This window comes from Oncorhynchus mykiss, chromosome 18 (assembly GCF_013265735.2).
Source record: "Oncorhynchus mykiss isolate Arlee chromosome 18, USDA_OmykA_1.1, whole genome shotgun sequence".
NCBI lineage: Eukaryota > Metazoa > Chordata > Actinopteri > Salmoniformes > Salmonidae > Oncorhynchus > Oncorhynchus mykiss.
Genome location: NC_048582.1, coordinates 57,415,454 through 57,439,947, shown reverse-complemented (window position 1 = coordinate 57,439,947; position 24,494 = coordinate 57,415,454). Strand labels below are relative to the sequence as shown.

At 44.3% G+C, this 24,494-nt stretch overlaps 2 protein-coding genes across 3 annotated transcripts in view; one reads left to right on the top strand and one right to left on the bottom strand.

Annotated features, from left to right (window-relative positions):
• Positions 1 to 13,944: 13,944 nt before the first annotated feature.
• On the top strand, positions 13,945 to 20,001 carry LOC110496581 (TLR4 interactor with leucine rich repeats). The gene has a single exon (XM_021572552.2). It carries the CDS (start codon positions 14,722 to 14,724, stop codon positions 17,314 to 17,316), a length of 2,595 nt encoding a protein of 864 aa, XP_021428227.2. The 5' UTR covers positions 13,945 to 14,721; the 3' UTR covers positions 17,317 to 20,001.
• LOC110496864 (cyclic AMP-responsive element-binding protein 5) overlaps positions 19,943 to 24,494 on the bottom strand; it is a 29,235-nt gene continuing 24,683 nt past the window's right edge. The window contains exons 9-11 of one of the 2 annotated variants that reach the window (XM_036953327.1): positions 24,224 to 24,460; positions 23,803 to 23,911; positions 19,943 to 21,386 (exon numbers count right to left, since the gene is read on the bottom strand). In XM_036953327.1, coding sequence (XP_036809222.1) covers positions 21,265 to 21,386; positions 23,803 to 23,911; positions 24,224 to 24,460 — 468 coding nt within the window. In that variant the 3' untranslated portion in view covers positions 19,943 to 21,264. Of the gene's footprint in view, positions 21,387 to 23,759; positions 23,912 to 24,223; positions 24,461 to 24,494 lie in introns of both variants that reach the window. The other variant, XM_036953328.1, reaches the window with a different exon arrangement.

Sequence of the window (24,494 nt, the reverse complement as noted above, 5' to 3'; positions counted from 1 at the left end):
ACTAAGTCATGACTAAAATGTGTTTTTAGGACTTTTAAAATCTGACTTCTCTGGGGCTCCCGTCTAAGGCATTGCATCTGTGCTAGAGGCATCACTACAGACACCCTGGTTTGAATCCAGGCTGTATCGCAACCAGCTGTGATTGGGAGTCCCATATGGTGGTGCACAATTGGCCCAAGCGTCGTCCGGGTTTGGTCGGTGTAGGCCGCCATTGTAAATATGAATTAGTTCTTAACTGACTTGCCTAGTTAAATAATAAACAAATGTGGCCATCTACAGTATGGAAGTTGTCTTTCTGGGTGGGGTGTCAGTTAAACTGCAGTACTGAAGCAAAACTGTAGGAGCCGTACAAACCGTGCTGCTAGACCGGAACCCTGGCCCCTTGGGGCTAGACCGGAACCCTGGCCCCTTGGGGCTAGACCGGAACCCTGGCCCCTTGGGGCTAGACCGGAACCCTGGCCCCTTGGGGCCAGCCCGGCAAGGAAGTTTAGCTATTCATAATGGGGATTCAACTGAAATTTTAAAAAGCATCTTTATTAACCCGAAGGGAAATTCTTGTGATTGTAGCGATTCCCATCTTGCACAGGTTGAGAGCAGTTCTTGACGTGTCCGCGTAGAAATGGTTTTGTTGTGGGTGATGTTCCCATTTAGGTCTATTGCAGGGTATAAAATACAGCTTTCCATTAGGGCTACATTTGATTACAGTACAAATGTGATAAAGTGCGTTCGAGTGAGACGGTAAGAACCGCATGCTCTCCTCTCACCTGTGTTAACACTTCCCGGTTTGTGTAACATGTGACCTGTGGCCTATAACCCATTGTGAAAGTGCCCCTACAGGGATTGTCAGAGAGGAAGAGGCAACACGAGAGGGTCCACTCCCGTCAAAATCTGTCCACATGGAAATACATCTCATCATTATGTACAGTATCTCTGGGATTGTCCATCTACACGTTGTATTGCGGGTGTAGCGAAATGCTTGCGCTTTAGCTCCGACAGTGCAGTAATATCTAACAAGTTACACAACATATATCCAATAGACACAAATCTAAGTAGGAATGAATAATACTTTGTAGCGCCACCTTTTGCTGCGATTACAGCTGTAAGTCGCTTGGGGTATGTCTCTATCAGTTTTGCACATCGAGAGACTGAAATTTTTTCCCATTCCTCCTTGCAAAACAGCTCGAGCTCAGTGAGGTTGGATGGAGAGCATTTGTGAACAGCAGTTTTCAGTTCTTTCCACAGATTCTCGATTGGATTCAGGTCTGGACTTTGACTTGGCCATTCTAACACCTGGATATGTTTATTTTTGAACCATTCCATTGTAGATTTTGCTTTATGTTTTGGATCATTGTCTTGTTGGAAGACAAATCTCCGTCCCAGTCTCAGGTCTTTTGCAGACTCCATCAGGTTTTCTTCCAGAATGGTCCTGTATTTGGCTCCATTCATCTTCCCATCAATTTTAACCATCTTCCCTGTCCCTGCTGAAGAAAAGCAGGCCCAAACCATGTTGCTGCCACCACCATGTTTGACAGTGGGGATGGTGTGTTCAGCTGTGTTGCTTTTACGCCAAACATAACGTTTTGCATTGTTGCCAAAAAGTTCAATTTTGGTTTCATCTGACCAGAGCACCTTCTTCCACATGTTTGGTGTGTCTCCCAGGTGGCTTGTGGCAAACTTTAAACGACACTTTTTATGGATATCTTTAAGAAATGGCTTTCTTCTTGCCACTCTTCCATAAAGGCCAGATTTGTGCAATATACGACTGATTGTTGTCCTATGGACAGAGTCTCCCACCTCAGCTGTAGATCTCTGCAGTTCATCCAGAGTGATCATGGGCCTCTTGGCTGCATCTCTGATCAGTCTTCTCCTTGTATGAGCTGAAAGTTTAGAGGGACGGCCAGGTCTTGGTAATTTGCAGTGGTCTGATACTCCTTCCATTTCAATATTATCACTTGCACAGTGCTCCTTGGGATGTTTAAAGCTTGGGAAATCTTTTTGTATCCAAATCCGGTTTTAAACTTCTTCACAACAGTATCTCGGACCTGCCTGGTGTGTTCCTTGTTCTTCATGATGCTCTCTGCGCTTTTAACGGACCTCGCAAAGTTCAAGGGGGCCGAATACTTTCACAAGGCACTGTATATACATATGAGATGAGTAATGCCAGATATGTAAACATTATTAAAGTGACTAGTGTTTCATTCCTTAAAGGGGCCAGTGATTTCTAGACTATGCCTATAGTCAGCAGCCTCTAATGTGTTAGTGATGACTGTTTAACAGTCTGATGGCCTTGAGATAGAAGCTGTTTTTCAGTCTCGGTCCCAGCTTTGATGCACCTGTTCTGACCTCGCCTTCTGGATGATAGCGGGGTGAACAGGCAGTGGCTCGGGTGGTTGAGGTCCTTGATTATCTTTTTGGCCTTCCTGTGACATTGGGTGCTGTAGGTGTCCTGGAGGGCAGGTAGTTTGCCCCCTGTAATGCGTTGGGCAGACCGCACCACCCTCTGGAGAGCCTTTGCCGTACCAGGCTGTGATACAGCCTGACAGGATGCTTTCAATTGTGCATCTGTAAAAGTTTGAGGGTTTTAGGTGACAAGCCAAATTTCTTTAGCCACCTGAGGTTGAAGAGGCTCTTTTGCACCTTCTTTACCACACTTTCTGTGTGGGTGGTCCATTTCAGTTTGTCAGTGATGTGTACACCAAGGAACTTGAAGCTTCCCACCTTCTCCACTGTGGTCCCGTCGATGGGGGTACACCCTCTGCTGTTTCCTGAAGTCCATGATTATCTCCTTTGTTTTGTTGACATTGAGTGAGAGGTTGTTTTCCAGGCACCACACTCCCAGAGCCCTCACCTCCTCCATGTAGGCTGTCTCATCATCGTTGGTAATCAAGCCTACTACTGTTTGTCGTCTTCAAACTTGATGATTGAGTTGGAGGCGTGCTTGGCCATACAGTCATGGGTGAACAAGGAGTACAGGACCCTGAGAACACACCCTTGTGGGGCCCCAGTGTTGAGGATCAGCGGAGTGGAGGTGATGTTTTCTACCTTCACCACCTGGGGGCGTCCCGTCAAGAAGTCCAGGACCCAGTTGCACAGGGAGGGTTCAGACCCAGGGCCTCGAGCTTAATGATGAGCTTGGAGGTTACAATGGTGTTGAATGCTGAGCTATAGTCAAGTAACAGCATTCTTACATAGGTAAGGTGGGATAGGGCAGTGTGCAGAGTGATGGCGATTATACACTCAAAGTGTTTGTGTAAGAGAGAAGTGAGAACCTGTACTACTTGCATAAGACGGTGCCACATGTTGAGAAGTGGGCACACATACTTTATACTCTTGACAAGCAGGTTCTTTGGGACTTTTGGGAAATAACCCACTGTTCAAATGAGGGTTTTTCCCAAGCACACATATTTCCCTACAGTGATTTAGTGTGCTTTACTGAGCCTCAATTCTAGATTTGTTTACTCAACAAAACAAATGTCTTCCTTTGCATGACATGAATGACACCTCCTGCCCTAGCCTATTGCTATGACAACACAGACAGGGAAAACAAAAAGCAGAAAAAACATTGTCTGAAAGGCTCGCCGTTGTTGGGTGGGGCTGCTGCCCTAGCCTACCCTCGGCTTGGTCTAATGGTGGATTTGAGCTCCCTGTGTTCATAGCTATTATTGTGTGTGTTTGTGCGAGCGCAAATCAGAGATCACTCTCCAGACTCACCGTGGTTAATCTCCACATAACATACCTGACCAGAATGATTGCCCCAATGGTAAAGACACAGCCTGACCACCGGCTAATGCAGAGTAGACACACCCTCTGCTACATCTAGCTACACACAGGCACACACATAATGAACTAAGTTATGAATGGCATCTACTTATGTACTACTTGTTCTTTCTGATGTGTTTTGGTGATGAAGAAGACACACAATGTTATCACCAACAAAACAGCAGTAAAAGTACAGTAACTGCAGTTGACTGTGGCATTTTGGATGCAGTAATTGCAGAATAACTGCAGGGTACTGCAGTTATACTGCACTCTAACTGCAGTTATACTACAGTGGAGGAGTGCAGTTATAATGCACTCTGACTGCAATTTTTTTCCAAAAGGGCCCCTATCCCCTCTCATCCACCATCCCCTCCAACCAACCTCCTTAGTCTTTCATCAGAGCGATGACATGGCATTGTTATCTATGCACATACGTTACTATTGCTACAAACATATTTGCATAATCCGATAGATTGGCTCCATTTCAATAGCCTATGGTGGCTTCCTTCCTGGACTGTGCCAATAACCAATCAACAGCCACCACATTTGTGTCACCTATCCTGTGTTCTTTGTTAAGATGCACCCCTTCACCCTAAACTACTGTGACTGATCAGACACACTCATCTACAATAAAACAGCCCAAGATCACACAGGTGTCCTGTACACTGAGTGTATAACACATTAAGAACGACATTAAAGATCATCTTCCTAATATTGAGATGCACCCTCCCCTTTTGCCTTCAGAAAAGCCTCAATTCGTCGGAGCATGGACTCTACAAGGTGTCAAGCGTTCCACAGAGATGCTGTCACTTGTTGACTCCAATGCTTCCCACAGTTGTGTCAAGTTGGCTGGATGTCCTTTGGGTGGTGGACCATTCTTGATACACACGAGAAACTGTTGAGCGTGAAAAATCCAGCAGCGTTGCAGTTCTTGACACTCAAACCGGTGCGCCTGGCACCTACTACCATACCTTGTTCAAAGGCACTTAAATATTTTGTCTTGCCCATTCACCATCTGAATGGCTCACATACACAGTCCTTGTCTCAAAGCTTAAAAAACCTTCTTTAACCTGTGTCTTCCCCTTAATCTACACTGATTGAAGTGGATTTAACAAGTGACATCAATAAGGGATCATAGCTTTCACTTGGTCAGTTTATGTCATGGTAAGAGCAGGTGTTCTTAATGTTTTGTACACTGTGTATATTGAGGAAAGGGTGTCATCTACAGGTTCATTGCAGTCACTGCAGTCTAGATTCCAATTCTATGCCACTTCCCCATAGTGTTTCTCACAGTCAGTGGAGGGTGCTGTTGTACCAGGCCAGTCCTAGAATGTGTATTAGGCTTGCTTGTCAGGCTTGTAGCAGTGAAAGCAGAGATCATTCACAGCTGCCCTTCAGATGTTATGGTCCCTAACTAACCTACATAGTAGCTTGCTTCAGTGTTGAAAACACAATGACATCAAGGCTAAATACTCCTCTCTCTGTAATCAACCTCAACTGGTCTATCCTGATCTGTTTCATCTTGTACTTAAGTAATGAGGGTGTGAATGTGTGAGTGTGTCTAGGAGGCTGTCTTTTCTTCCAGTATGTATGTGTGTGTCTCAAACAACAATGGAATGGAGTCTAGAGTGTATGTCCCTTTAGTGTAATTATGTGATTGAACTCCATTATGTGTGCAGATGTTAGATCAAACACATGCAGTGAAAGGTTTCTAAAGCCCTCTCTCTCTCTCTTCATTCTCCACCTCTCCCTCTCCCTTTATTTAACCGCTTCTCTCTCTCTCTGCATTCTCTTCCCCTCATTTCTCTATCGCTCCGAACAGTTTCTCTGTACTGTATCGCTTTCTCCCTTTCAACTGAGAAATAGTGTGCTCCATAATGTGTTCCAGATGTCGACCTCCCTCTACCCTTCCGTACTCTGTGTTCTCAGAAGGCTGACTGAAGTCCTGATAGGTTGGCCACCCCACATACCACGCCGCCCCCTTCCCCTCCTCCTGTATATGCGAGGTGGTACCCAAAATGTCAAGGGTGACTGGAGTTCCCCCAAAACAGTATTGAGAGACTAGTAAATGCCTATTCCATATGGGTGATTCTCATGAAACCAGTTTTAAAATGTCTTTAGCAAACTGAGTTACAATACGATTCATTTTCAAAAATCAACAATCATTCTAATGACCACAATGTCTAGTTTTTGGGAAAGTGTCTTGTTTTAAATACATTTTACATCTTCAAGTTAAGTTAAGTTATTAGCTTTTATGGCTTCGGAATCAGGTTTGTATTCTCCAAAAAAAACTTTACCCCACATCAAATCAAATTGTATTTGTCACATGCGTTGAATATAACAGGTGTAGTAGACCTTACAGTGAAATGCTGAATACAACAGGTGTAGTAGACCTTACAGTGAAATGCTGAATACAACAGGTGTAGTAGACCTTACAGTGAAATGCTGAATACAACAGGTGTAGGTAGACCTTACAGTGAAATGCTGAATACAACAGGTGTAGTAGACCTTACAGTGAAATGCTGAATACAACAGGTGTAGTAGACCTTACAGTGAAATGCTGAATACAACAGGTGTAGGTAGACCTTACAGTGAAATGCTGAATACAACAGGTGTAGTAGACCTTACAGTGAAATGCTGAATACAACAGGTGTAGTAGACCTTACAGTGAAATGCTGAATACAACAGGTGTAGGTAGTAGACCTTACAGTGAAATGCTGAATACAACAGGTGTAGGTAGACCTTACAGTGAAATGCTGAATACAACAGGTGTAGGTAGACCTTACAGTGAAATGCTGAATACAACAGGTGTAGTAGACCTTACAGTGAAATGCTGAATACAACAGGTGTAGTAGACCTTGCAGTGAAATGCTGAATACAACAGGTGTAGTAGACCTTGCAGTGAAATGCTGAATACAACAGGTGTAGTAGACCTTGCAGTGAAATGCTGAATACAACAGGTGTAGTAGACCTTGCAGTGAAATGCTGAATACAACAGGTGTAGTAGACCTTGCAGTGAAATGCTGAATACAACAGGTGTAGTAGACCTTGCAGTGAAATGCTGAATACGACAGGTGTAGTAGACCTTGCAGTGAAATGCTGAATACGACAGGTGTAGTAGACCTTGCAGTGAAATGCTGAATACAACAGGTGTAGTAGACCTTGCAGTGAAGCCCTTAACCAACAACAGTTTTTTTTTTAAATACCCCCAAAAAGTAAGAATATGTACATGTAGGTAAAGTTATTAAAGTGACTATGCATAGAGAATAGCAGCAGTGTAAAAGAGTGGGGGGGGGGTCTTATGGCTTGGGGTAGAAGCCTCTTGAACCTAGATTTGGAGCTCCGGTACCGCTTGCCATGCGGTAGCAGAGATAACAGTCTATGACTAGGGTGGCTGGAGTCTTTGACAATGTTTAGGGTCTTCCTCTGACACCACCTGGTATAGAGGTCCTGGATGACAGGAAGCTTGGCCCCGGTGATGTACTGGGCCGTATGCACTACCCCTGTAGTGCCTTGTGGTCAGAGGCCGAGCAGTTGCCATACCAGGCAGTGATGCAACCATGCTCTCGATGGTGCAGCTGTAGAACCTTTTGAGGATCTGAGGACCCATGCCAAATCCTTTCAGTCTCCTGATGGGGAATAGGTTTTGTCGTGCCCTCTTCACGACTGTCTTGGTGTACTTGGACCATGTTAGTTTGTTGGTGATGTGGACGCCAAGGAACTTGAAGCTCTCAACTTGCTCCACTACAGCCCCATCGATGAGAATGGGGGCGTGCTCGGTCCTCATTTTCTTGTAGTCCACAATCATCTCCTTTGTCTTGGCCTTCTCATTACTGAAACGGCTAAAGAGCTCAAATTGGGAAAAGTCTTGATTTAATCTTATAATTGTATAATTTCATTAGAATTTTTTTTTCAGTATTATGTTTAACTCTGGCATTTTCACTAGGGGAGCAATATTAAAAAATAGCCATGTTAAAAAATATTTGAAATATTGATTTGTTTAATACTTTTTGGGGACTTAACAGTAATTCTAATTTTGTCAACATTTTGATCAAATGCATAATATCTGATAAAAAAAACATGAGTCATTATAAAATAGATAAATCTCATAAATCTCAGTGATTCAAGAGGAAATTCCGTGAAACTTAACAATTAAGAATTTTTTGGGACAGTTTTGTGAGAATGACTCCCATGTTGCAGTAATGTTAAACCCTTTTGGATTTTTTTGAGTTTTTCAAAGTCATTGTAACATTGTAGGAGTGTTGCATGTGAGATGAGACTGATAGCCCAGCAAAGTCTTCCTCACCCTATCCTCCCCTCTCTCTCCTCACCCCTTCCCCTTCCTCGATGGGAACCAGCTGGGCTTAACTGGGGGATGTGTCGTGGGATAGAGAGGGGGCTGGATGGAGAGCAGGCATGGGGCCCAGGTTCTCCCTTCACACTTATACTACAGGACTAACAGACACACACACTATCATGCAGGTTTAGACACTCACTGGTTTTGACTTGCACACAGTAACACACACAAGCAAACACAAATACATACACGCTCACTGAGCCAGTGGGACCAGAGATAGTTGGTTTGGTTTAGATCTGTAGTCTCTGGCTTGGGTTAAAGCACTTAACGATCCAAACAGCTGCTGCTCATGTAAACTTTCCAACCCTCTCTCCCTCCTCTCTCTCCGTCTGACCCACTCTCTCGCTCACCCTGTCCCCCTCTTTCTCCAACTACTTCTCCCCCTCTCTCCTCCTCTAAATCTCTAACTTCCTTCTACCAAAATCTTTTGCTCTCTCCATTTTCTCAAGCTGGTTAGATGTACACACATACACCCAACATACAGTGGGGAGAACAAGTATTTGATAACCTGCAAAATCGGCAGTGTTTCCTACTTACAAAGCATGTAGAGGTCTGTCATTTTTATCATAGGTACACTTAAACTGTGAGAGACAAAAATCCAGAAAATCACATTGCATGATTTTTAAGTAATTAATTTGCATTTTATTGCATGACATACGTATTTGATCACCTACCAAGCAGGAAGAATTCCGGCTCTCACAGACCTGTTAGTTTTTCTTTAAGAAGCCCTCCTGTTCTTACACTCATTACCTGTATTAACTGCACCTGTTTGAACTCGTTACCTGTATAAAAGACACCTGTCCACACACTCAATCAAACAGACTCCAACCTCTCCACAATGGCCAAGACGTCAGGGATAAAATTGTAGACCTGCACAAGGCTGGGATGGGCTACAGGACAATAGGCAAGCAGCTTGGTGAGAAGGCAACAACTGTTGGCGCAATTATTAGAAAATGGAAGAAGTTCAAGATGACGGTCAATCACCCTCAATCTGGGGCTCCATGCAAGATCTCACCTCGTGTGGCATCAATGATCATGAGGAAGGTGAGGGATCAGCCCAGAACTACACGGCAGGACCTGGTCAATGACCTGAAGAGAGCTGGGACCACAGTCTCAAAGAAAACCATTAGTAACACACTACGCCGTCATGGATTAAAATCCTGCAGCGCACGCAAGGTCCCCCTGCTCAAGCCAGGGCATGTCCAGGCCCGTCTGAAGTTTGCCAATGACCATCTGGATGATCCAGAGGAGGAATGGGAGAAGGTCATGTGGTCTGATGAGACAAAAATAGAGCTTTTGGAGAAAACTTAACAGATACTCCAATACCACATATACAGTCGGGAGAACAAGTATTTGGAAGAAGTGTGTGCAAACCTGGTCAAGAACTACAGGAAACGTATGATCTCTGTAATTGCAAACAAAGATTTCTGTACCAAATATTAAGTTCTGCTTTTCTGATGTATCAAATATTATGTCATGCAATGAAATGCAAATTAATTACTTAAAAATCATACAATGTGATTTTTCTGGATTTGTTTTAGATTCCATCTCTCACAGTTGAAGTATACCTATGATTAAAAAAAAGTAGGAAACACTGTCGATTCTGCAGGTTATCAAATACTTGTTCTCCCCACTGTATATGTGGTATTGGAGTATCTGTTATTTGTTAAGTTTTGTCCATTGATTAGTCTGCATGTTGAAGACTAACCAAAAGCACAAAGGGATCATCTATCCACTTCCTGTACTATCACCTCTGTTTATTGTCATAAGCCCAAAGAGATCAGCCTGGTCTCATAGACTAGATGTAACATACTGTAGTAAACAAATCCGGAACACTCAAATGAGTATATGTTACGTTTGGTATGGTTACTTCAGGCAAAAACAAAAGTAGGGTGGTTGGTCGGGGTGGATAGGTAGGCGTGTAATGTGAACATCTAGCAATCAAAGGTTGCCTGTTCAATTATCATCACGAACAATTTTAGAATTTTAGCTAATTTGCAACTTTGTAACTACTTTTACACTACTTAGCATGTTAGCTAACCTTACCCCCTAGCCTAGCTAATGTTAGCCACCTTGCTAATGTTAGCCTTAGCCACCTAGCTAATGTTAGCCACAATAAATTGGAATTCGTAACATATCATACTTAGCAAATTCCTAGCATATTATACCAATTGCAATTCATAACATATCATTTGACATGGAAGATGGACATCCACAAATTAATACATACCATAGGAAACGTAATATACTAATTGGAGTGGTCCGAATGTACTTTTACTATGTCACTTCTACCCCTGAGTCCAGGTTGAAGAGATGCATCTTGTTGCATGTGGCATTTACATTGGTCTGCAAGGGAATCTGTTTCGCATACAGTTAATAATCCCTATTGAGTCTCGAGGTCCTCTGAGAAAAGCAAGCCGTTGTGATTGCAGACAAAAAAATGCCATGTGTGTCCAATTAGGGGAATTCCGCTGCTTCGTGTGGGTGTGAGGCAGATCATTACTTCAGAGCCCCCTCTCACCCCTGCTGTGTGTGTGTTCAGAGTGCCCTAAGCTGGGTGGTAAATCAGCATCACTTCAAGGCTATATCACCCTCTGTGTTTTTATATTTGTATATGTGTACATTTGTCATCCCGGGGAGACCAAAGGCCACTAAAGCTGTTACAGACCTAAAGACTACATTTTTTTTGCTTCGTGAACTAGTTCAACTCAAACTGTCACAGTTCTGTTAGATAATGATAGATGTGTCATGTGGATGCATAAGGTTTTCAAAACACACAAACAGACGCTCTACTTGTCTCACACACAGCCACAGAATCACTCAACACAGATACACATACACACAGATCCTGCAAGTTCACTCAACACAGGTACACACACACACACACACACACACACACACACGAGTGCTGACTGAGGTGGGCTTTTTCAAACCTGAGCTGTACAGCCGGGAAAGCCAACCCTCCCTAGACAACATACTGTCTCATTCACATATATATACACACACACACCCCCTCATGACCTAAACATCGATGCACACAAACATTAAATAACCTAGATGATATCTCACTTACACACTTACTGCCACATTCAGAGAAACAACTTTTCTTTCTCTCTCTCTTACTGACAGAATGAGGCTTCTCTGTGTGTTGAGGGAGTGAAATGTCATCTGCGCTGGTGTTGATTGGACAGTCCAAGGCTGTGTGGAATAGAGGGATGATTGGAGAGAGTGGCTGATGAAACCAGACTGTGTCTGTCTTTGTGCTCAGGCATACTGACAGACAACTCTGTCCGGGGTCCTAAATGGACCTCTTTGTGAAAGTCTGGAATTGGATAAACTCCAGACGACTATAGCTCACTGAAAAGAGGTTCTCTGTTTACAAGCATGTCTGCCTATTCTTTCTTTTTCACGCCTTCTCCCTCTTTCTATCTCTGTTTCTCCGTCTCTTCTGTTTAACTCCCCCCTCTCATCAGCTCTCTTTACTGAATATCTGTTTACTCTCATAACTAACATTGACTAGCTCTGCATTACGAAGAGACTTTCGTTTAAGACTACTACACTAATTTGTGTGTAATTTACAAAACCATGCAATTACATAGGATCTGTGCAAAGCTGTGATTAAAAATGAGTGTGAAAAATCAAATTATATTCCATGACACTACATAAACTGACTGACAGTGTAACTCGGCGAGTGTCCATGGACAGTGTGTGTGTCTCCACTGATCCAGGGCTGTATCCTGGCTCTCAGAGAGAACTGGGCTTACAAAAATGCATCCAGAGAGAGGGAGAGAGGGAGAGATATTCCTCCCATCGGTCTGTCAGACTGAGAGAGAAATTCATATGAAGGGCCAGACAGGAAATGACCTCGCTGGGGCTGGGGGGTTCCCAGATGGGCTGCATTTCTGACACACACACACACACACACACAGCTGCATTTCACATACACACAGTTACTCACTCATAACAGAGCGTCCCCGATCCTAGTTCTGTGTAGAGTCATGACACACTGTGATCTCTAACAATAGATATGCATGAGAACGGGTATAATGCTCTTCTCTAACTCTGGGTTCTCCCTCACTGTAAGGCAATTCCTAGGAATTTACCGCTACAATAGTCCGAAAAAATGAATTGTCCTGGAAAAATTGCATCACTTGCTTTTCTATAATCTGCGGTTAGAAAGATAAGAAAGATCCTAAAAAAAAATGCTTCTCTGTGACATCATAAGATTAAAAGTAAATCACAGATTTTCAAAATCTGCAACGAGTATCACTTTATAAAATCACTGTTTTTCAAATGTTTTAACTTTAGATGATGGCATTGGGTACAACTTTTTAACTACAGATTTTTTTTGTAGAAATGCACCATTTTCACACGTTTACACTAGTAATGTACTGGAGATGATGAAAATGAGGTTGAAAGTGGAGTGCTGGAGTTGCCGTGACTGTAAGTCGCTCTGGATAAGAGTGTCTGCTAAATGACTACAATGTGACCATGTAAATGCATGTGGTGCATGTGCACAACTGGCTGGGTGGGTGTGTGTGACCACTATTTTAGGACAAATCTGCAACCTTGTCTCCAGAGTCAGTGCTGATGTAGGATTTACTGCAATGTTCTTTCACTCTGGTCTTCTACAAGATGTTGTGGTTACATTGCAAGTGTATCCAGACCTCTTGATTCAAGCTGTGGGGCACTAAAGACTGCGTGTACATGGGCAGCCCAATTCTGATCTTTTGCCAAATTTCTTAGCAAAAGATCTGATCTGATTGGTCAAAAGACCAATTTAGTGGCACGAGATCAGAATAGGGCTGCCTGTGTAAACGCAGCCTATAGAGGAAGCAACCCTCTTACACACAGTAGGCAGCATTACAGTCAGCCTGGTCTCATAGACTAGACGTAACATAGTAAATGTAAATCCGGGACTCTCAAATTAGTATGATATGTTACGTTTGGTATGGTTACATAATAATGAAAGTAGGATAGTTGGGTTGGTGTATAACACAAATGTCTAGCAACCCAAAGGTTGCATGTTCAACTCTCATCATGGACAACTTTAAAATTTTTGCTAATTAGCACCTTTACAACTACTTGCTACTTAGAATGTTAGCTAATCTTAACCCTAACCTTAACCCTTTAACCTAACTCCTAACCTTAACCCTTTAATTTAACTCCTAACCGTAACCCTTTAATATAACTCCTAACCTTAACCCCTAGCCTAGCGAATGTTAGCGTTAGCCATATAGTTAACGTTGGCCACAACAACTTGGAATTTGTAACAAATTAAAACGTATTGTACGAATTTCAATTTGTAACATATCATACAAATTGTAAATCATAACATCATACAAAATGGATGATGGACATCCACAAATTAATACATAGGAAATGTATCATATACTATTTGGAGGGATGCATTTACTATGTTACGTCGACCCCTGTGCCCAGGTTGACAGTATACAGACTAGACTAACCTACAGCCTACAGTCTAATCTACAGTCCACTACATGGCTCACTGCACTGAACCCTGACTACATATGCTTTGTACCCAGCCTTTCAAGTAGAGATCCTAATCAAAGATTTGGCACCCCGCCTCTGTAGTCTTAACACAGGCACCATGACCTGAATTCCTCTTGCATTAATGTGAACCATGTGTGTTTGAGCCCCAACCCTCCCCGAGGTACCACTGACCAGCCATCTTGAATACATTGGTGTTCATTGATGATGGCATGGAGGTAAATGACTGTCTGCAAGCATTTTGAATTCTAGCAGTAACACACCGAATTAAGTGTTTTTCTTCAGTGCAACATTTGAGATCCAGTGGAATGAGAACGTTTTCTTTTACTGTCTTCCTCTGGTGCTAGGCCTATGCTGTCTGGAGATATCCATTATGCACTTTGAAACGTGTGCGAGGAGGGAGTCCAAGACTGAGTCACTCAGTCCGGGATCCCCCGGGGGACCCTCGTGGGAAGGAAGGCTTCCCGTCTGCTTTCTCCATACCGAGTATCGAATCTCACCTCGCGAGCCATAGGGGGTGCGGGGGCACGCGGAAAACTCGGTCAAAGGGTTCAGCCACGTATCTCTCTCTCTCTCTCTCCATGCCTCGAATACAACAAGATACCGTATATGCGTCCTATCTTCCACGCATTTGATTAGATTTAGAGGACGCGTGTTTGTGTGCACGCGCAGCTCTGAATTCTGTACACTAATGGTGGTGGCGGGACGGGAGATGCGGGGGAGGGGCTGAGCGCGCGCGCGTGTGTGTGTGTGCTCTGCGCGTGAACCCTGCGTTCAGGTCTGTAATTTGCTCCAGATGACCACTTGGGGCCGGGATATGGATCATTCTGGGGAGGTGAGCGTTTCCTCACACGGCATGACAGCGCAGCGCACAAATAAATGTATTCTATGAACCGCAGTTTTTAGCCATGGATCCAGACACCTTTTCACACTAAACTAAGTGTAGGACAACTTTCCTCCACAATGACGGAGCAACAAGTGAAAAATGGACATATGTATCGGACACCAAAGTGAGAGTGGAGAGTCGGGGTAACTGCACTTGAACACAAAGGGGGAATGCCGCATCAGAAGCTTGAGCCAACTGCCGTTTTGGAATGGATACCGGTAATTTCTTTGGTGTCATCTGCTTTCTCCTTTTCTCTTGTGACGGGTTCCTCTCGCCTTCACCCGCCAGCGGCTTCTGTCCTGAGCGCTGCGACTGCCAGCAAGCGCAGCACATCCTCTGTACAAACCGGGGGCTGCGCGCGGTGCCCAAGGTGCACTCCTCGCGGGTCCCAGAGGACGTGCTTGTCTTCAGCCTCGGCGGAAACTTCATCGGTAACATCTCCGCCTTCGACTTCACACGGTATGGACATCTTATAAGGTTGAACTTACAGTATAATCAAATACAGACCATTCACCCAAAAGCGTTTGAAAAGCTCTCCAAATTGGAGGAGCTGTATTTGGGCAACAATCTGATATCAACAATACCCCCAGAAACTTTACAGTCACTGGCAAAACTGACAACTTTGTATGGCAATAACAATGACATTAAGAAGATTACTCCAGAGCTGTTTGGTAATTTGGAGAGCATTGTGAAGCTGAGGTTGGATGGGAACGCCATAGAACTGTTACACAATTCAGTCTTCAAGAGCTTGACTAATCTACATTATCTCCATCTAGAATCGAACCAGCTGAGTCACATTCACAGAAACGCCTTTTCCAAGCTCACCAAACTGCGCTTTCTCAACCTGGCGCAGAACAAACTGACATCCGTGCGTAATGTGTTTACGTTCTCCCAGCTCAGGTCACTGAATACGTTGCTGCTCTCTGAAAATGAAATACAACACGTCGGAAACCACGTCTTTCAGAATCTGAAAAAGCTTTCTAAACTATCCCTCAGCAATAACAACATCTACCATTTGGAAAGCGAGTCGTTGAAAGGACTGTCGAGCTTGACAGAATTTCTGATTGACGGGAACGAACTGGAGAATCTTCCCGCAGGACTTCTCGACCCACTGGAGAGAGTTGAGGAGCTGGACTTTAGTTGCAACCAAATTTCCACAGTGGACCCCTCTGCTTTTGAACAACTGAAGCATCTGAGTGTTTTAAAACTCAAAGACAACAGGCTCACGAGCCTCTCCGGTAACATATTCGCCCTCAACAGCGCCCTTTACGATTTGGATCTCCATGGCAACAACTGGACGTGTGACTGCCGCCTGGGCGAGCTGAAGCAGTGGATGAAGTCGGCGCACTCTCAGGGGAAGCTGCTGACCGTTTTCCTGCAGTGTCATCACCCAGCGACACTGAGGGGGAAGTATCTAGATTATATCAACAGCTCCCAGCTGCAGCCCCCAGGGAATTGGAGCCACTTGTGTGAGACCCAGACTAGGCCTGAGGAGAGCAGAGGAGGGGGTGTCCTGGAGAAAGAGCTGGAGGACAGGGAGAGAGGGCAGGGAGAGGTGAGGAAGGAGATAGAAGGGGAGAGGAGAGGAATAGAGGCAGAGGAAAGGAAGGATGGAGAAGAGCATAGGGAAATTGGGAGTAGAGAGGGAGTGGGGATGAAGGAAATAGAGAAGGTGAGCAGGGGTAGAGAGGGAGAGGATAGGAAGGAGGGAGAGGAGGAGGTGGGTATCCAAGGAGACCAGGGAGGGCAAGATGAGCGGGACAAATCCCTGTCATCAAACAGGAAGAGGGGGAAGAAAATATCCGCCAGCCCAAGGTCGCAACCTTCTGCTGAGGCTTCTGGGAAGCGTGAGAAAGGGAGGTGGGATTCCGTTCCGGGCCGCAGCGTTCCTCAAACACAAGCCCCTCTCCTGAACAACCCCACTCCTCCAACCACAACCTGGCCTCAGACAATTGACCACCAAAATAGCCATGGTAACCATCTCAGTGGGCCAATCACAGAGCTCCTCACCTCCTCTCCTTCCACCCCTCGAAAAGAGGAGCGGTTTGACCTGTTCAGAGGCAGTCACGAGGACGTTATACCTGCAGTGACCGACCCCTGTGTGTTCAACCGCCACTTCATCACCAACGTGACAGTCGACCAGGTCGCCTCCAGCACGGCCACGGTCCACTGGACCACACGCGACCACAGCCGCTTTACACCGGGAGCCGGACCGGGACTAGAAGAGGTCCACTACCGAGTGCTGTTTGACCGCTTTGGGTCATCTGACCGTTTTCCTTGGTACGTGTATGCCCGTGGCGCGGCGCGGTCGGTGATGTTACGAGAACTAAGCCCAGACACCACCTACATGGCTTGTGTTGAGGGTGTGGTGGGAGGGTCTGTGTGTCAGGTGGCGCCCAGGGACCACTGCGCCGGATTGGTCACTCTCCCAGAAGAGGCTCATCACCAAGAGACACTGACCTCTGACCTCCAACTGGTCACCGTGGGAACACTGGCCGGCAACGCCGTCCTTCTTCTGGTGATTGGAGGAGCCTGGCTGGGGCGAAGTTTGAGGCGGAAGCTGAAAAGGAGGAAGTCAGCAGTGCATGTGCGTCACATGTACTCCACGCGGCGACCATTCCGCAGCTCCATGGCAACAACGGCGGCGGTGTCAACAGACTTCACAAGCTTCCAGAGCAGCCGGCCACCACGGCTTGGAACCCTGGAGGAAGGGGGCGACCTTATAGAGTTCCCCTGCGACCGTTTCCTTGACATCAGCCCCACCCGTAGAGACAACAGTGACATGCAGAGGTTCTCAGATTAATAAACACCATAGAACTGGAACTTGAAAACATGTTTGCGCTGTGACCCACTTAAGCGCTAGAATATATATTTTTAATTGTGAGCATTAGATAATCCATATTTAGAACCTGAGAACACCAAGATGCCATCACCAGGAAGGAACATCCTCAGGAGAATGTGTAAGATGCTGCAGAGACAGAGACAGAAGTGGACTGGTATTTAACCGGCACTCTGGAGCACTTCATGACCATAGCAGGACCACAGCCAGGGTTGAGTTATGACCATAGAACCACAAGGTTATATTCATGACCACATAACCACAGTAAGGTTGTGTTCAGGCAATATGACCACAGTTTTAGTTCTGTTCATGGGTAATGACCATATGACCACAGTTATAGTTTTGTTCATGGGTTATGACCATATGACCACAGTTTTAGTTCTGTTCATGGGTAATGACCATATGACCACAGTTATAGTTTTGTTCATGGGTTATGACCACAGTTATAGTTCTGTTCATGGGTTATGACCACAGTTATAGTTCTGTTCATGGGTAATGACCATATGACCACAGTTTTAGTTCTGTTCATGGGTAATGACCATATGACCACAGTTATAGTTCTGTTCATGGGTAATGACCATATGACCACAGTTTTAGTTCTGTTCATGGGTAATGACCATATGACCACAGTTATAGTTCTGTTCATGGGTTATGACCATATGACCACAGTTTTAGTTCTGTTCATGGGTAATGACCATATGACCACAGTTATAGTTTTGGTTATGGGTTATGACCACAGTTATAGTTCTGTTCATGGGTTATGACCACAGTTATAGTTTTGTTCATGGGTAATGACCATATGACCACAGTTATAGTTCTGTTCATGGGTTATGACCATATGACCACAGTTATAGTTTTGTTCATGGGTTATGACCATATGACCACAGTTATAGTTCTGTTCATGGGTTATGACCACAGTTATAGTTTTGTTCATGGGTAATGACCATATGACCACAGTTATAGTTCTGTTCATGGGTTATGACCACAGTTATAGCTCTGTTCAGGGGTTATGACCACAGTTATAGTTCTGTTCATGGGTTATGACCATATGACCACAGTTATAGTTCTGTTCATGGGTTATGACCACAGTTATAGTTCTGTTCATGGGTTATGACCATATGACCACAGTTCTGTTCAGGGGTTATGACCACAGTTATAGTTCTGTTCATGGGTTATGACAATATGACCACAGTTATAGTTCTGTTCATGGGTTATGACCATATGACCACAGTTCTGTTCAGGGGTTATGACCACAGTTATAGTTTTGTTCATGGGTTATGACCATAGGACCACAGTTATAGTTCTGTTCATGGGTTATGGCCATGTGACCACAGTTATAGATGTGTTATGACCTAAAGTTGTCTTTTTATGGGTGATCAAATAGCTGAGCTCATCAGGGCTGATTCAGACACTACAGGATGTCAATCCCACAGACTTCCTCTAAGCCTCATGCATTTCCTGTTCCATTGCCGTGTGTGTGTGTGTGTGTGTGTGTGTGTGTGTGTGTGTGTGTGTGTGTGTGTGTGTGTGTGTGTGTGTGTGTGTGTGTGTGAGAGAGAGAATTACCTGATTTCATCTGGTGCTAATATTAGACGAATAGTCATTAAATTGTGTATAAAATGTCATTTGTAACATGCTTGAAAATGCAAGAAAAGATGGCTGCTGGTTGGCAGAAATAATTATTTGGTTTTATGTTTTTATACTTTTATACTCAACTATGTATTGTGCTGGTGCTAAGTAACAAGTAAGTAACCATGCATTTCCTGTTGGACGTAATGGTCCATTTGTCTGTATGAAAAGAAAGACCGATGCCTTTGCAAATAATGGTGTAAGTCCTTTGTTCATATGGCCCCAATACAAATAAAGAAACCGATATTATAGTTTTGCTATTTTTACAGAAGGGCAGTAAGTTTAACGTTTGTAGTAATACTGCATATTCATTCATTAGAAAACATGTTGCGTGTGTAATGTATGCCTGCGTTTGTGCAAGTGTGTGTGGGTGTGTTTCATCATGTACTTAAAGTGTGTGTGCGTGTGTTTCAAGACAGAAAGTCTGGCAATAGTTAGGTGTTTTTTTGGGTAGACCGGGTGGAGTACCTCCAACACTCAGGCCTGATCAGCTCTACACTCCAAGCCTGTCAACAGTGTGTTACCATAACAACAGCAGACACAGACAGACATATAGACCAGGAAACACGGTCTGAGATATGAAACAGAAACAGCATAATCCACTTCAATATCCTAGTTGTTTAAGACTGATATGTTACTTAAGTTTTTGTTAAACTATAGTGGATTGGGCCTGTCCCCTACTGATAGTAAATAAAAGTCATCACTATTGACTTTGACTAGTTCTTGGCCCTCTCACATCCATTTTCTTTCACTCAACCTGCTAAAGCTAAATTACAGACGGGTAAATAAATCTGTGATCGCTGACCTTTGACTCATTCAATCAGGGTGCCTCAAACTGTCTTCAGTTCCAGAAGATATCGCTAGGGGGCAGACTATAACCATTCGTCTGACAGGCCTATTAGATCAAATGACATTTTCTCCTGATGGAGGCAACCGAACTTGAGTAAAAATCACAATAAGATACCAGAGAATAAGTGCTTTTATTTTCGTATTAGGTTTATAGCGATTGTCAATATCTGTACAAAAAAACAAAAAAAAAAACACATCACAATACAGACACAGAAGGATACATAGATACAGGTAACAGGTTATAGGCCAACGTACTGTGTGAGCCTAGTTTACAAGATAAATACACTGTAGGAAACTAGTAAGTGCTTTACAGAGGTTAAACAAAGGGCCAGGAGTTATCTTGGTCAAGTGACATGGTCAAGGAAAACTCTGGGCCCAACTTAATGTATGTACAAACATTGTAGTACTTTCAAAGGGAAAAGAGGCTTTGCATTACATTGTTACAAAACAAGGGCATCCTATTCATAGGACTTGATATAAATTTGTATAAAATGTACATTTGTATTAGTTTTCGTTCACGTTCTGCATTTCAGAGAGGCCTATGTTATACATACAACCATACACAAACACATACGCAATGTAGTAACATTATTTAGTCATGGTTAGAGCCAGGAGTTTAACCTGACCCAGTGACCTGACTAGGTAAAACTCTGGTCCATAGTAACAGGCTATTTTTAAGCCCCAGAGTTGTTCCTGGAGAAACTCCTGGTCCTAGTCATGGTGTAAGTTACAAGACCCAACTCCGACGCATTCAAAAAAAATAATAATACTGCCACTAAGAAAAAGGTGATATGATAACAAGTATGTTTGCAGACACACAGCCATGAAGCAGTCCTGGAATAGATAGCACAGTACTTGTCTGATTTCCCACTAACTGAGACACATTGGTCGACTGATTCCCCCAGACACAATACGATCCAGTTCACAGGTGACTATGACCACACAGTTAGAGAGACAGAGACTAGGGTTGCAAAAACACTGGTAACTTTCCCAAAATGCACAGGTTTTCCAGAAATCACGGTTGGGAAAGTTACCAGAATTTTGCAAACCTACCGGAGATGTAAGGCTTATAGAGACCAGTCCAGTTCGTCTATACATGTGTCCATAGAGGCTAGGAGACCAGGAGAGGGAGCCATTTAAGACTAATGAGATGCACCCACCTAGGGTTTAATCACTGATTCCAGGAAGTTGCCTCTAACCACAGATCAAGGATCAGCTCACCCTTCCCCATCCTAACCTTAACCATTAGGGGAGAAACACATAACTGACCTTAGCTCAGTGTTTAGGAGTAACTACATCCTGTACTCAATTGGAGGGGGGTTGATTCTGAACCATAGAGATGTACTAGAGAGTTTGTCTCCTGGGACATTATTGGAAGCTCTCTATCCAACTCTATGTTCCGAACCACATGCGCACCCACCCGCGCTTTAATTTTTAATTGCTGTGCGCTCCATCGCCCCCTCCAGCTGAGGAGGTGGAGATGCTGTTGGATTGGATGGCCTGCTGCTGCGACCCGGGACATAGGGGGGAGGGACTTCCTGTCGAACTCCCTGGACCTGGGGCACAGAGACAGCTGTCAATCAAATTGACCTGGCTAGTGTTTGACAGCTCCCCCTCTCTCTCTGTTTAAGATCTGGGTCCAGAGGAAAGTCTACAATAAAAACACTATATATAAAAATAACAAAATGTCACTAGAAATAAAGCAGTCATATGTTATATAATTAATGACAACTCATGTACAGTTCATATAAGGAAAATAGCTATTTTATTTTGACATTTGCATTACTGTGGAGCAAATAGAGCAACAATTGAAATATACCAATAAAGTACATCTGTCTGTAACACCCAAGAATGTGCACACTGGTTACATCAACTATCATTCTGACAAGAATAGGAGTCATAGATGTTTCAATTCAGTCATCAAGGTGCAAAGGGGTTTTCAATCTCCCTTTTCAACCTCATATGCCAACCATTTAGAGACTGTAGCCCTGTGTTTCTGATACCTGTATTTCTGACTCTGGATGTTTCTTGAATTGGGGAGACCCTCTGACGGAGCTACACTGGGCGTCAAGAACTTGAGGCTTTAAGCTGCTATCCTGGACATGTAACATTTTGCCAGTGTGCCAGGCACTTCATCAAGTGTTCTTGGGAGTGAATCATACCTTGAATTTATGAAAGTTTTACACAGAGCAGCACAAGTCTCTCACAGGGCCATCCCACTGGGCACAATTCAACGTCTATTCTACGCTGGTTCAACCAGTGGAGGCTGCTGAGGGGAGGACGGCTCATAATAATGGCTGAAATGGAGCGAATGGAATGGCATCAAACACATGAAAACCATGTATTTTATGTATTTGATACCATTTCACTGATTCTGCTCCAGCCATTACCACGAGCCCGTCCTCCCCAATAAGGTGCCACCAACCTCCTGTAGGTTCAGCTTAATTTAATTGAAATGATGTGGAAACAACGTTGATTCAACCAGTGGGTCGCTGCTAAGACCCAGGTTTCACTAAAAACAAGAGTGTCTCACACTCTGCAAAAGTGTCCTGTGTAGTAGGCCCATCACACTCACATGGGACCATGCAGATGGTACACATGGCACAGTATGTATCCTTGTGGGTTTTGGGATAGGAGTAGGAGTCTGTGTTTGGGATAGGAGTCTGTGTTTTGGGTTAGGAGTAGGAGTCTGTATTTTGGGATAGGAGTAGGAATCTGTGTTTTGAGATAGGAATAGGAGTCTGTGATTTGGGATAGAAATAGGAGTCTGTGATTTGGGATAGGAATAGGAGTCTGTGTTTTGGGAAAGGAATAGGAGTCTGTGTTTTGGGATAGGAATAGGAATCTGTGTTTTGGGATAGGAGTAGGAATCTGTGTTTTGGGATAGGAATCGGAATCTGTGTTTTGGGATAGAAGTAGGAATCTGTTTTGGGACAGGAGTATTGTAGAGGGTAGGGATATACCTCTGGGTGTTTTGGGATAGGAGTATTGTAGAGGGTAGGGGTATACCTCTGGGTGTTTTGGGATAGGAGTATTGTAGAGGGTAGGGATATACCTCTGGGTGTTTTGGGATAGGAGTATTGTAGAGGGTAGGGGTATACCTCTGGGTGTTTTGGGATAGGAGTATTGTAGAGGGTAGGGATATACCTCTGGGTGTTTTGGGATAGGAGTATTGTAGAGGGTAGGGATATACCTCTGGGTGTTTTGGGATAGGAGTATTGTAGAGGGTAGGGGTATACCTCTGGGTGTTTTGGGATAGGAGTATTGTAGAGGGTAGGGATATACCTCTGGGTGTTTTGGGATAGGAGTATTGTAGAGGGTAGGGGTATACCTCTGGGTGTTTTGGGATAGGAGTATTGTAGAGGGTAGGGATATAGCTATGGGTGTTTTGGGATAGGAGTATTGTAGAGGGTAGGGATATACCTCTGGGTGTTTTGGGATAGGAGTATTGTAGAGGGTAGGGATATACCTCTGGGTGTTTTGGGATAGGAGTATTGTAGAGGGTAGGGATATACCTCTGGGTGTTTTGGGATAGGAGTATTGTAGAGGGTAGGGATATAGCTCTGGGTGTTTTGGGATAGGAGTATTGTAGAGGGTAGGGGTATACCTCTGGGTGTTTTGGGATAGGAGTATTGTAGAGGGTAGGGATATCCCTCTGGGTGTTTTGGGATAGGAGTATTGTAGAGGGTAGGGATATACCTCTGGGTGTTTTGGGATAGGAGTATTGTAGAGGGTAGGGGTATACCTCTGGGTGTTTTGGGATAGGAGTATTGTAGAGGGTAGGGGTATACCTCTGGGTGTTTTGGGATAGGAGTATTGTAGAGGGTAGGGGTATACCTCTGGGTGTTTTGGGATAGGAGTATTGTAGAGGGTAGGGGTATACCTCTGGGTGTTTTGGGATAGGAGTATTGTAGAGGGTAGGGGTATACCTCTGGGTGTTTTGAGGATGGGCGGGGTCGGGGTGTTACTCACTGAGGTACCCCTGTGATTCTCTCTGGCGGGCGGAGACAGGACAGTCTTTATGGGTCAGCAGGATCTGCTTCAGCTGGCCAACCTCTGACCTCAGAGTTGTCACCTCGTTCTGGAATGGTACGAGGGACAGAAAGGTTAGTGATAGTGTGACGATGTGTGAGTGTATGTGTATGCGTGCGTAAACTCATGTTGTCTAGGGTTGTCACGATACCAGAGGGAAAAAGTCCTACTGTTAGAAAGAAGCAGCCTTGTCACCCTGAATCACAGTTTGATTTCCGTGCTATAGCACACAATATTTAACATTAAATAGGTTTTTAAAGGACCAAAGAGTTTAGTCTGCTTTGAGTTTTACTTTTGTCCAGGGAAAATCAGTTATGGTGTTAGCTGTACTGGTATGGTGACAAGCCTCGTATAAACCTACCTGCAGCTGCATGTTGTTGTGTGTCAGCTCCTCTGCTTTCTTCTCCAAAGCAGACACCCAGACCTTCCTCTTCTGTCTGCATCGAGTGGCCGCAGCTCGGTTGCGTTCCAAGAACTTCTGCCTGCGCTCGTCTGGGTCCTGGTCCACAGACCTCCTGCGGCGTCCTCCAGTCGCCTGGCCTGCATGCAGGGAATGTGTCTGCTGGGATGAATGCATCTGCTGCGCTGCTGGAGACAACTGCACAACAGACAAACACGGGTCATTAAACCTG

Bases quoted from the DNA above. Each gene is read 5' to 3' on its own strand.
- LOC110496581 (XM_021572552.2), top strand. From the start codon at position 14,722: ATGGATACCGGTAATTTCTTTGGTGTCATCTGCTTTCTCCTTTTCTCT.